At 41.3% G+C, this 13,462-nt stretch overlaps 1 protein-coding gene across 1 annotated transcript in view; it reads left to right on the top strand.

Moving 5' to 3' along the window:
* The first annotated feature begins 813 nt into the window (after positions 1-813).
* LOC310787758 (protein phosphatase 1 regulatory subunit 14A-like) overlaps positions 814-13,462 on the top strand; it is a 30,309-nt gene continuing 17,660 nt past the window's right edge. The window contains exon 1 of the mRNA XM_083649244.1: positions 814-1,008. Coding sequence (XP_083505370.1) covers positions 826-1,008 — 183 coding nt within the window. The 5' untranslated portion in view covers positions 814-825. The remainder of the gene's footprint in view (positions 1,009-13,462) is intronic.

Genomic DNA, 13,462 nt, shown 5'->3' with positions numbered 1-13,462 from the left:
AGCTCCATCATGAGACAAGAACTAACCTCTCCTGTTGCAAAACACGTTCTTGAACAGAGCCACGTAATCTCCAGCTAACATTTCCATTGTAAAAGTTCATGAGACAACGCAAAATAAGGAGGCAACATGTGGGGTTTTAATTACTGTTACTGACTTAACTGTCTGAAGTTGAAAATTGTTCATCCCACGTGGGGTTTGAACTTTGAGCCGCAATGGTCTTTAGTTAGCATAAGTCATAAGCTTTACCAAGTGAGCTATCCAGACTGTTGTATTTAATTTTGTAGACCATTTTATATGTATCTGCAGAGCCAGAGAAGTACTTGTCGTATTGACAGTATGTTCTACCCAAATACCACTTTCTGTCCAGATACTTAAAGGGATATTGTACACAAAAACTGCTTTCTATCCAAGTACTACTTCAAGTCACAAGTACTTGACCACAACACCCTGACTGACCCCATCACCCTTACTGACCACTACACCCTTACTGACCATGCTTGGACCCCGTCATCGCCGCTTGCGGCTATATTTATTATTATTATTATTATTATTATAAACAACAAAGATTATGCATAAACAACAACTGAAAACTTAAGACTTTTCCAGGGCCTGCTATAAATAAACTGCCACAGAAGAAGAAAAAGAGAAAGAAAAAAACCTCCTATCTCATATGTATCCTTTTCCTGACGAGGCTCTAGTGGCATGGCCTTTATCCCATGCAGCGCTGCTCTCCCGCCTCTCCCTTGCAGCGCTGCTCTCCAGCTGCAGACAGATACAAACCAGTCAGACCAGTCCACAGCAGACATGGCAGCCGAGCGGACGGGGATGACGCCCGGGGAAGACGACCAGGTTAATTCATCAGATTTGGGATCGTTTCAGGAGCATGGCTGTAACATCCAGAAGAGACAAGCCCGGGTCACCGTCAAATACAACGTGAAAGAGCTGCAGAGGCGCCTGGACATGGAGAAGTGGATCGACGAGAGCCTGGACCGGCTGTACTTTGGCAAGGTGAGCAGTCTTTTACAGTCAAACAGTGCTTTTTCTACCTGACAACATAACTATTTAAACAGGGTCAATATGGGTAAAGTGTGACACTTTCTGATCATTTAATGTCTGTCATTTTTAATTATGATACAAATGTCTTAGCCCCTCATATACTATTTTAATATTAAGAAGAGCTGTAGCTACTAAACTATAGCCTAGAGAGGAAAAAAAACATTGAAACTCAGGATGGCTGCTTCAAACGTTGACCCTTTTTGACACTGTCCCAGTTTGACAATAGGAATAGCGTATATTGTTAAACTGGGACAGTGTCAAACTGACAATAGCGTATATTGTTAAACTGGGACAGTGTCAAAATCGCATGGAAAAAATATTAATATGAACGTGAACGTGATTTTAAAATTCGTATTCACCATACATCCCACAATCTATCTATATATAAAATTGAGTGTGGGCAATGTTTATTTGTTTGTTTCAAGTTCTGTGTTTGCCATTTTACGTGCAATCGGGCTGAAACCTTCAGGGTGTGTAAAAGGCACCCGTGCGGGTGACCTGACGGAGCCAGATTTTTTAATTAGGGCAGATTAATCGCCCTAATTGCCCTAAGGCTGATTGCCCTAAGGCTGAGGCTATAGTTCAGTGATGATGCCATCAGTGATGATGTCATCAGTGATGTCATCAGTGTGAGGCTATATAAGTGATGGAAGTAATAAGTATAGATAAAATCAGGAGGAACCAGATGGAGACGATGGCTTCCGCCCCTGGGCTGTGCGGGTGACCTGACGGAGCCGGATTTTTTAATTAGGTGATTGCCCTAATTATGATGTCATAGAGCAGGCGAGGCATGGTTCACTGCAAGGTTGTTAAATGTGGTGTGCGTAGCTCAGTGTTGATTTGTAATCCATAATCGCCCTAATAAGATAGTAGTGGTGTTTATTTGTACAGCACTCTACAAAGTGCTTTACAAAGTGCTTTACAAATGGGACGGGAGCAATAAGAGAAAAGTCAACAATACATCAAAAAGAATAAGATGGGCTACAAAGGGCAAATGCACAGAATAATTAAAACAACATCAAGAACATCCCATTGTCCCCTTTCTTTCATAATTATCAGGCCTGTGTTCTGCATAAATCTTGACCTCACCCCATATTTCACTTTTATATAGCCTAAAGAAAATAGGAAAATAAGGAACATGTAATCAGCAGAGTGCACCTTATATAAATGGAAAGGTTACTTTTTAGTTTTTCTTTTTTAGTTTTTTTTTAAAAGCTTGACAATAATGATGATGACTGCAAGGCGAGTTGAGATGATATGACAACTCCAGATGTGTGAGTGGGTGGTTGGACCGGTTGGACTTGGAGCCGGCGGGCTCGTCTGGTGGGATCCATGATGTACGATGATGTCAGTAGCAACATGGAGATTAAAAAGACAGGTAGGGCAGCCGGCCTGGTTCTCCTTAAAAGGCCACCACCCCCCAGAAGTGAGGTCCACTCGCTGTCCCCTTCTCAGGGATGTGGATGCACTGAGCTAGGGGGGACGCTCACTGCCCATGTAAGGCCATGAAAGAGGGATGAATAATGAGACAAAGGTTACAGAGGAGCGAGTGCGAGTCCCGGGAGGAGGTAAACACTGTGCGACTGGCCGATGTGGAGGAGCTGATGGACCTCTCATGGGGAGATCGTGTGGGTGTGACGGACCTCTCATGGGGAGATGGTGTGGGTGTGTGTGGGGGGTATTTTGGGGACATGCAGTGCTGATGTGCTGTGAGAGGCTTGAAGAAAAAACTCAGATGATCCCCCCAGCCTGGTCGCCTGAATAAAATGTTGTTCGTTTACATTTCTGCAAACCCCAGATACGTTATATTATGTCAATATTTGTGAACCAAAATATGTTGCATATCAACATTTGTAGATACGTGTGTAAATGTTATACACGTCATAGAGTCTGCTATCGAAATAGCGTGGTGGCTAGTAGGGGGCTTTATGGTCGGGGTAGATGGAGGGGGTAAAAATGTGGCTTTCACGCCAGAGGGGCCGAGTTCGATCCCCAGCGTTTCCAAAGTCTACATTTTAACCATCAGTCACATTTAACATTTTGGTTATTTAACCCTAACCCCAAACCATAACCCATAGCATAGTCCATACCCAGCTGTGTATCACTATGGTGATTTATGACATCATCATAACAATTATCATGATTTAGAGGAAATGTAAACCTATAGCTTATAGAGTACTGCGGAGATGACGTCTTTATGTAGGACTACACAGAAGTCCCTGCACTTCCTGGTTCTTAGGGGGAAAAGGCGATGTGATGTTTGTATGGGAATTTCGAATGCATGTGTGATTAAAGGGATAGTTCTGAGTTTTTGATGTGGGGTTGTATGAGGTACATTCATACAGTCCGTGTACTACATATATGCAGTAGAATGCAGCTGGCGCCGTCCCAGTTTGGAGAAATGGAAACTGGCCGTGTCAGGCAAGTAGAGCTGTCTGCTGAGTGTGTCAGGCAAGTAGAGCTGTCTGCTGATTGTGTCAGGCAAGTAGAGCTGTCTGCTGAGTGTGTCAGGCAAGTAGAGCTGTCTGCTGAGTGTGTCAGGCAAGTAGAGCTGTCTGCTGATTGTGTCAGGCAAGTAAGTAGAGCTGTCTGCTGATTGTGAATGGGGTCACGAGCAAAAATGTAAAAAAAAGAAGAAGAAGAAAGCTTCCATACTGCTTACCTGGTGTAATACAAGTCTCCACAAGCCCCGAGACGCCAAGTTGACTTGAAAATACGTCATTTACACCCTGTTTTTAGAGGAAATCTGCACTGTAGCCACATTGCTATAAGAAGTACAAGTGGTGAAGATTTCAGCTCAAAACAGGGTGTAAAATGATGTCTTTTTTTCAAGTCAACTTGGCATATCAGGGGTTGTGTAGACTTGGATTACACCAGGTGAGCAGTATGGAAGCATTTTATGTGTTTTTTTCTCTCTGTTTTTATATACATTTTTGCTTGTGACCCCATTCGCACTCCGCAGACAGCTCTACTTGCCTGACACGGCCGGTCTCCATTTCTCCAAACTGGGACTGGGCCAGCTACATTCTACTGCATGTACACTGACTGATTCAGAAGTGCTAACGTCCAGGTCTTCCGCAGTCCGGAGTCATTCCTGTGATAATCTATTGGTTTTAAGGGTAATAAGGAGGGCATAATTGTCAGAGTTTCACTGTATAGAGATGGACCTAGTGGGCTATAGAGTTGGAATACTGCATGTGCCAGGCTGATTATACAAATGCGTGTGCGGTGGTGTGGATGGGCGGGTAGGACGAGCCTGTGCCTCCACTGAGCTCGTACAATTGCTGTTTGTTCAGACAGAGATACAAGACACAAGATACTTTATTATTGCCACGCAACAGTTCAGTTCAGTTCAGTTCACTTTATTTATACAGGAAGGGATAAAAATGACATTTCACATGTACATTTAACTGGCCTGACTCAGTTACAAACTGGTTTTCAGCAGGTTCCTGTTCTGCAGTACATTAAACAAAAAATAATTATACAAGAACATGTTCAATTTCACTACATACAATATTACAGACCTAACAAAAACAATTACATTTACAGACATTCATTCATTCATCAAATACGAAGACAGCAACACAAAATTAAAACCTAAGGGTGAGTCGGATCAGTGAATACAGGTGTTTTCTAGCATCAAATGTTGTTTGTAAGCTTTTTTGAAATGTGAGATAGAGGTTATTTCTCTGGTGTGAAATGGGATCTCGTTCCAAATTTTGGTGTATGTGTGGAAGAATGAACAGTGTTGGTGGTCATTGTTTTGGTACACCATGGTAGATCAGTTCCCAGTGCAAAACGAGAGAGAGGAAAACAAGCAGGCATCATAAACCATTACAACACACACAAAATGTATGTACAGTGAATATACATGATATGATATGTACAATTCAGTCAAAGATACTTAATACCCATTACACGCTGCTGCGCCAATGGTATGAAATGCTATACCTTTCCTGTCTCCTAAGTGGGTGTGGTCACTTCTCGTCCCCTTCCGCCCCCGATCCCCCCCACCTCGTTTGGAAGTGTGAACTGTGTGGATGGATGGAAAATACAGATAACTTGTTCCTGTTATTACAGCCTATTGCTGCACAAAGCTTTGAACACCAATGTATTATTGATGGACTTTTAATGATTGTCTTATTTACTCTAAAGCATAGTACACATTCTACTCCAAAGCATGGTACCCATTCTATCCCCTCCAATATTCCGCCACTATTTAAAGCATGGCACCCATTATTCCCTAAAGCGAGGCACCCATAAGCTCTATATGTGAACATGTGTTTATTTGGCAAAGGGACTCACTACTAAAGGCTTGCAGCCAATTAAATTAGGCATAGTTTGGTTAAGAAATCGACATATGTCCGTTTGCAAGATGTGTGTCTATATTTCTCTATCATATAATTGTTCGATGTGTTATTATTACTACTGTAATTTGTTAATGTTGTGTCAGCTAGCCCTCCTTTCCCTGTTCTCTCCATATAGTCTCCCATACTCCTCTATACTCCCATACTCTTCCATACGCTCTCTCGTCTCCCACATTTCCCATTCTCTCCCCACCTCCTCCCTCCCCCTGCTCTCTTCTCCCCCACACACCCCCCCCCTTCCCCTCTCCTGCTCTCTCCTCTTGCTCCTTCCCCACCTCCTATACCCTCCAACATTTCCCATTCCCTCCCCACCCCATCACTCTCTCACATTCCCCCTGCTCTCCTCCCTTCTCCTGCTCTCTCCTCTGCTCTCTCCTTCATTTCTATATTTTCTATATTTCTCTATCAATTGTTCAAAATGTTATCATTATTCTGTATATTCTTGCTACTGTTGTGTCAGCTAGAATTAGCTAGACATATTTTCTGTGAAGCCCTCTGAGACATGCTTGTGAATTAGGGCTATATAAATAAACTTGACTTGACTTGACTTGACTTGACTTATTTTCCCGCTTGTTTTTATCTGGTATCAACTAGGGGTGTCCAAAAAAATCGATTCATGTAAGAATCGCGATTCTTCCACGATTCTGGCTCGATTCACAACTCCCAAGGATCTACTCCTTTTTTTCTCTTTCTTTTTGGTATTACTTCAAACTTATTTTTCTTGAAGTCACTGAGACCTGAGAAATATAGTTTTTATTTGTGCAAGTTTAGGATGAATAAATGTTACCTTTGGTCTTAGGTTTGCCTTTGCGTGTACTTTGTTTACATTATTGCAATCGGTTGATAAAAAAAAAACAATATTATACATTTCTGCTTTCATGGCATAATTTGCTACGTTGTCTTTCTTAGCACACAGCGGACTGGAGTAGATCCTGAAATGCCCCTATGTACTGAATCAAGAATCGATTATGAATCGAAAATCGATTTTGAATCGAATCGTGACCCCAGGAATCGGAATCGACTCATGAGATGGCTAAAGATTCACACCACTAATATCAACCCAGTACAAGATCCGACATCAGATATGCTCCACAGATCTCGCGAAAGTGTGTTGCTGAGACAGACAGGCATTGAACAAAGTTAATTTTCTCCTGATTTGCCTGTCTGAAAAATGCCATTTTTAGTGTCAGAATGTTCAGATTTTTGGGGCTGATAGCGATATTAGGGAGTAAAACAATTCTGATATCGATATATATCGGGCGTTATTCTTATACACATTATATTACGCACTTTTTTGGAAAGATTGCTCAAATATCAAACACTTGACAAAGATATGACTTGACTAGGGTTGGGTACCGTACACATTTGAACCGAACAGAAGCTGAACTATCGCTTCAGCGCGGCTTCAGCATGGCGTGGTGTGTGGCTGGTGTGAACGGTCTCGCGTGTTAACAACAAGGATGCCGAAATGAAACTGTGGCTTCAGCATGGCCTTAGCCTTTGTTCACACCAGGCGCTATGCAGAAGCAGCGCTGAACAGAAGCTGAGTGTCACGCTAAACTGGTCACACAAGAAGCACTCCCTTTTCCTCAGCGCCTCGCTCGGCACTGCCTTGCCCCGCCCACAGCTTGCATTGACTTCATGCCTGGCAGCTTCATGCTTGGAAAATAGAACAGAATCCTGAACGATCGCTTCAGCGTGGCTTCAGCGTGGCACGCGTGTCGCTGAACGGTCTCGTCTGTTAACAAGGACGCCAAAATGAAACTGCGTGGCTTCAGCGTATGGTGTGAACGAGGGCCTAGACTTGATGAGACTTGAGATATGTAATGTAGGCACGATATTTTACAGCAGGGGTTCCCAAACTTAAGAATGCCGGGGGCCACCTTTGAAAACTTCAAATAAACGCCTGGGCGTTTATTTACCAAAACAATTTTCCAGACCCGGCGTTTATACGAGATCGGCGTCTATTTGAGCCCGCCGTTTATTTACCAAAACATGTAGCCACACCCAGCGTCTATTTTATGGAATTATTTACCTATCATAATGCAAGAGGTTGTTCAAGTAATTTGAGAGCATGATTGATCAATTTCACATTCAGATTTTGGACCCTTGGACTCAAAAAGCTCCCGCGTGTGCCCAGATTTACTCTGCATGTCCTTAAACTATACGCTTGCGCTCCAAACTTTACGCTCACGCTCCAAACTTTTCTTTATGGACAGATTTCATGCACTCACACTCAAATATCCTCTGCTCACACTTAGATCTTCTCTGCTTGTGCTCAAACTCTGTTCTTCCATTCAAATGTACTCCCCTCTGCATTCAAACTGAGTGTGCTCTCTCTTGGAATTTCTCCTCTTGGATCTTTTGTCTGCGCTCTGATTTTCTGTGACACAACCCTATCAGAAACCCACAACCAATAGACAAGTTTCCTGGGCACTTCCGGTTTGCTTCCGGACTCGGCCGCGATATGTCTGTCTCTTCTGGTGTTTGTGAATACAGTCAGAGAAGCGTAACGTACTAGCGTAGTAGCCATAGCGACCGCCGAAAAAATGCAAACTTGGCATCATTCTGTGGACACATGGGAAGATAATATGTGTAAATGGCCGAACGTAACTACAGGCAGGATTATAGCGTATTTTGAGGAATCAATGGCGGTGGACGGCAACGCGATGAACAATCTCAAAAGCTCCGAAGCATCAGCCAGACTAACGTTAGGTTACAGTCCTCTCCTCTGTCACAGTCAGTCAGACTAATGTTAGGTTACAGTGACAGTACTCTCCTCTCTCACAGTCAGACTAACGTTAGGTTACAGTCCTCTCCTCTGTCACAGTCAGCCAGACTAACGTTAGGTTACAGTCCTCTCCTCTGTCACAGTCAGCCAGACTAAAGGCTGAATTATGCTCACCCTGCCGTGAAGGGCGCGTGGGTGGAGCGAGGGGCGGGCGCGTCATATGATGTAAATTTGTTGGGCGTGGTTAAGCGCTAGCTCCAGCGGCCGCTCACGTTCTGCCTGATTTTTTTTCTAACAGCGCGAGCTTCTCTCCAAACATGGCCGTACTTGAACCATTGAGCCCTGAACACTGAGCTGTGTTTTCGCCACATTTCTTGACCCATGTGGTAGGCTATAAACTTAGATTTGCAACTGTTCGTTTTTAGTCATTTCACCAAGTAAATGTGTTGTGTTGAGAGCATTATTGAGAGAGATTAAAAGCAGCACAGAGTAGTAGGCTATCAGGGCTGTAGTAAAAACGGCTTTCAGTAAAAACAAGTTTGGTGAGTCCTTCATGTGCTGATGTGGGGTCATTTGAGAGTGAAAGCGCACTCAGTACTGCACAGCGTTTCATTGCGACTTTTCACTGGCTGTTCTCACCATTGTACAATACATGCTGATCACTTTCTGAGTATAATGGCATCTGCCCCAGCGCGAGGTCTGCACGGAGACTACGGAGACTCGCGGGGCCCCACCCCCACGGAGCTTTGCTCGAGCATAAGAGCACCTTAACGTTAGGTGTCTCTCCATTCAAAAACAACACAGTTTGCCTTGATCACTGCAAAACATGACATGTGTGGCGCAATGGGTTGAATAATGATATGAATGAATGTTGTTTGTTATGTCAGAATGTATACATGTCAAGTAGAATGATTATAGGAATGAATGTTTGAATGTCATGTCGGGATGTGAACAGTTTTGCTATGCTTTTCAGGGTACGACATTTGTTTTATTTGTTTATTATTCATGGTATAGAGTCCTGTAGCACCAGTATATCGCCAACAGGTGGCAGCATCACTATGTCAGCAGCGTCTGTGCAGAGAGGGTCAGGGGTTGCAGTACTCTCGCGCGAGCGCGTCAGACCCATGAGATCTCTGTACAGGAAATTATAACAAGCCATACTGATCGTCTGTCTGAAACATATTCTGTTTTATGGCGTTTTCCAGAGAATCTACAATTAAATGTGTAACACCCGTTTGAGTCTGCGTGATCTCACTTCTGGGCACCGTTACACATGCCGTGTGTAGCCTCCACAAAATAGGGCTACACACGGTAAATCATGGTAAATACGCAGCACAATACCCGCCGTGGTAAACAGAAGAAGACTGGGATATTAACTTTAAGGCGACTCACTTCTAGACTTGAATGAAATTGTATTCACTTACTATCTGCTCCGTGGATTACCATTTTACAATTTCGGAGACGAAATTGTAACATAGCAACGTTGGTCCACAAAGGTTGCTATTTTTTTTTTAAATTGGAGATCGGGTTGGGATTATAACGTTAGTTTGCCGAGTTGCACCTGGTAATCCAGAAATGGCGTTATGGTACCTTTGTCTACTTGTAGATCATCAAGAAACTTTAAATTAATAACGTTAGATGTGTTTAACAGAGCTGTATATCGGGTCTAGCAGCTGATCAGCAGCTCAGACAGCCTCAAACACGAGGTGATTGTCAGCTCTATAATTCGCAAAATAGCAGCGGGTGGAAACGCGCATTGTTTCGCATTTTATTTTGCCGACTTTCTGAAAATTCGATTAAAAGTTGCGATACATTTGGATGGAAACCCAGTCACCCATTAGAAGGATATAACTTTAATTTTGTGAATAGAGCAAACAAAAAGGGTGGAGGAGTTGCGCTGTTTGTAGACAGCAGGTTAAAGTATAAGATTGTAGAAAGTATGACGACTGTAATTGATGACATCTGTGAATGCATTACTGTTGAACTTGATATGGGTAAAATGAAGAACGTCATTGTTAGCTGTGTCTATAGAGCACCCAACTCCAGCATCGAAAACTTCAGAGATGTGTTCGAGGTAATGGTTTCAAACACAGAGCAAAAGGTAGCCTTTTTATGCGGGGACTATAATATAGACTTCTTAAACCCAAACAAATCACCAGCGATAGATGAATTTATAGATGCAATGTACACTAAGAGCCTATATCCTAGTATAACCAAACCAAGTAGAATTACCACCCACTCGGCAACAGTAATAGATAATATACTTACTAATAATATGACCAATAATTTAGAAAGTGGATTATTAATAAATGATATCACTGACCATCTGCCAGTGTTTGTTATCTATGAATGTGAACACAAGAATTTAGATAGTAGCAAAACAAACATGCAGAGGAGATTAAGAACGGATGACACTTTAAACAAATTCAAAAATGATTTGTTAGCTCAAGACTGGAGGAATGTTTATGAAAAAGAGGATGTTGATTCAGCTTATAATTCTTTCATAAATACTTTTCTGACTTTATATCACAACAACTGTCCAATACAGCATTCAAAGAAAACCTCAAAACGTCCAGATAACCCCTGGTTTACAAGGGGTCTGTCGAATGCCTGTAAAAAAAAGAATAATTTATATAAAGACTTTATTAAGCACAGAACTGAGGAGAAAGAAACTAAATATAAAATATATAAAAATAAACTAACTGAAATTCTTAGAAAATGTAAGAAAGATTATTATAGTAAATTGCTGGAAACCAATAAAAATAACATAAAGGGCACCTGGAATATCTTAAATTCAATTATTAGAAAGAAAAAAACGAGTGCTGGATTCCCAAATGAATTCTTTGACAATGGTAAGATAATAAATAATGATGATGAAGTGGTGGCAGGCTTCAACAGATTCTTTGTAAATGTTGGGCCCAAGCTGGCTGAAGAGATAATCCCTCCACAAGGGGGAGGTGTCTCACAATTTTTTGGGGAAAGAAACCCAGCTACTATTTATTTGAGAGACACAGACAAAACTGAAATAATTGACATTGTTAAAAAATTTAAGAACAAAACTTCAAGGGATTGTGATGATATTGATATATGTTTAATTAAACAAGTAATTGTAGTCATAGCAGATCCCTTAGCACATATCTGCAACCTCTCACTGAAGCTGGGCTCCTTTCCCACCAAGATGAAAACAGCTAAAGTCATACCCATCTTTAAAGCCGGTGAGCGGAACCTTTTCACCAACTACAGGCCAATCTCACTGCTTCCCCAATTTTCTAAAATCTTGGAGAAGATATTTTCAACCAGATTGGACAGTTTTGTTGATAAGTATGAGATACTAACTGATAGTCAATATGGTTTTAGACCAAATCGATCTACATCTTTGGCACTAATTGACCTTGTAGAAGAACTAACAAGCAGCATTGATGATAATAAGTTCGCTGTGGGTGTATTCATTGACCTTAAAAAGGCCTTTGATACAATTAATCATGACATTTTGCTTCAGAAGTTGGAAAGGTATGGGATCAGGGGAGTGGGGCTCGATTGGATAAAAAGCTATTTAGAATATAGGCAACAGTTTGTGCAGATGGGAGAGAAAAGGTCAACGCTGTCAAATATAAGCTGCGGTGTACCACAAGGTTCAATTTTGGGTCCAAAATTATTTATATTATATATAAATGATATTATTAATACCGGTACCTCTAATATATTTAAATTTGTAATATTTGCCGATGATACAAATGTTTTCTGTGAAGGAGAGAACCTTCAACAGCTGTTGAAGATTGTCTCTGATGAGCTAACCAAGTTGAGAATGTGGTTTGATTCTAATAAGTTGTCACTCAACATAAAGAAAACCAAATTTATGGTTTTTGGGAAACGTAAGATTCCAGAACATTTAGCTATTGAAGTATTGTGTGATAACACCAAGTTAGATAGAGTTTATGAAAACTCCTTCTTGGGAGTATTGATTGACCACAATCTCAACTGGAAACCACAAGTCAAACACATCTGTTCTAAACTGGCAAAGACCGTTGGTATACTATGCAAAGTCAGACACATACTGAACCAGAAAACAATGTACACACTCTATTGCTCGCTTTTTCTTCCTTATTTGTCCTATTGTGCTGAGGTGTGGGGCAATACCTACAAAACCACCCTAAAGACAATATGCACCATGCAAAAAAAGGCAATAAGAATAGTTAACAATGTTGGCTATTATGAGCATACTAATGATTTATTTTTTAATTTACAAACATTAAAATTTATGGATTTAGTTGATTTCAAGACCACACTAATCATTTACAAAGCTAAAAACAAATTACTCCCTAACACTATACAAAAATGGTTCAAAGAAAGAGAAAGTGGTTATAATTTAAGAAGGAGAGGGAATCTCTTGCAATCCAAGGTGCGCACCACACTCAAAAGCATGTGCATATCTGTCAACGGGGTGAGGTTGTGGAACAACTTACCTGAAGTGATCAAAGAAAGTTTACACATCGCTCAATTCAAAAAGCAGTTTAAAATGTTTACCCTAGAGAACTATAAAATATAAGGGGTCGTACTGAATCTTTTTTGCTTGTCTGTCGCATATATCCAGACATATATTTCAGTATTTTCTTGTACTTATTTCTAGAATATTTTGTTTCTTATTTTCCAGATACTTCTTCCGATAAACTAAGTTTATTATTTGGAGAAATGACTGTACTTTTGATAAACAAACTAACCGTGTCAAAAAAATTAAGATGTATAAAAGGGGTAGGAAACCACAAGCATTAGCTTCTTCCTTCTCCTTTTTTGAACATACATGTAATTTATTTTCTTGGTATAACATGTGAAACCATGTGGAAAATGTTTGATTTTGATCTCATGTTCAAAAATAAAAATCTCATTCATTCATTCATTCATTCATTAATTCAGTCACACAATCTAGTTGCTGCAACTTGAGATGGTATTGGATATGCATCATGTGTGCTGATGCTCAAAACACTGTCGATCCAACCACTCGTTCAGGCGTTTCTGTGTATTGTGACAGCCACGCACTGCACAATGTGTTCCAGAATAACCCATTGTTAATAACGTCTGCTAAGGTTAGTGTAGCTGATGTTAGCGATCGTTGTAAAAAAGTTTGGATATTTCGGCTGCTGCCTTCTGATGTGCTCGCTGCTGTGGACGCAATGTGGATTTAACCAGAAGCCGGGGACATATAAGGCTGCTATGGCGCCGCCCTAGGCCAGCGCTGGGAAACTTGTCTATAGAATGCCAGGATAGTGTCACATGATCCCCGACCCAGCAATCATGTGACACTATCCTGGCA

The sequence above is a fragment of the Poromitra crassiceps genome (assembly GCF_964638095.1).
Source record: "Poromitra crassiceps genome assembly, chromosome: 1".
Lineage (NCBI taxonomy): Eukaryota > Metazoa > Chordata > Actinopteri > Beryciformes > Melamphaidae > Poromitra > Poromitra crassiceps.
This window is presented reverse-complemented; position numbering and strand designations above follow the sequence as displayed.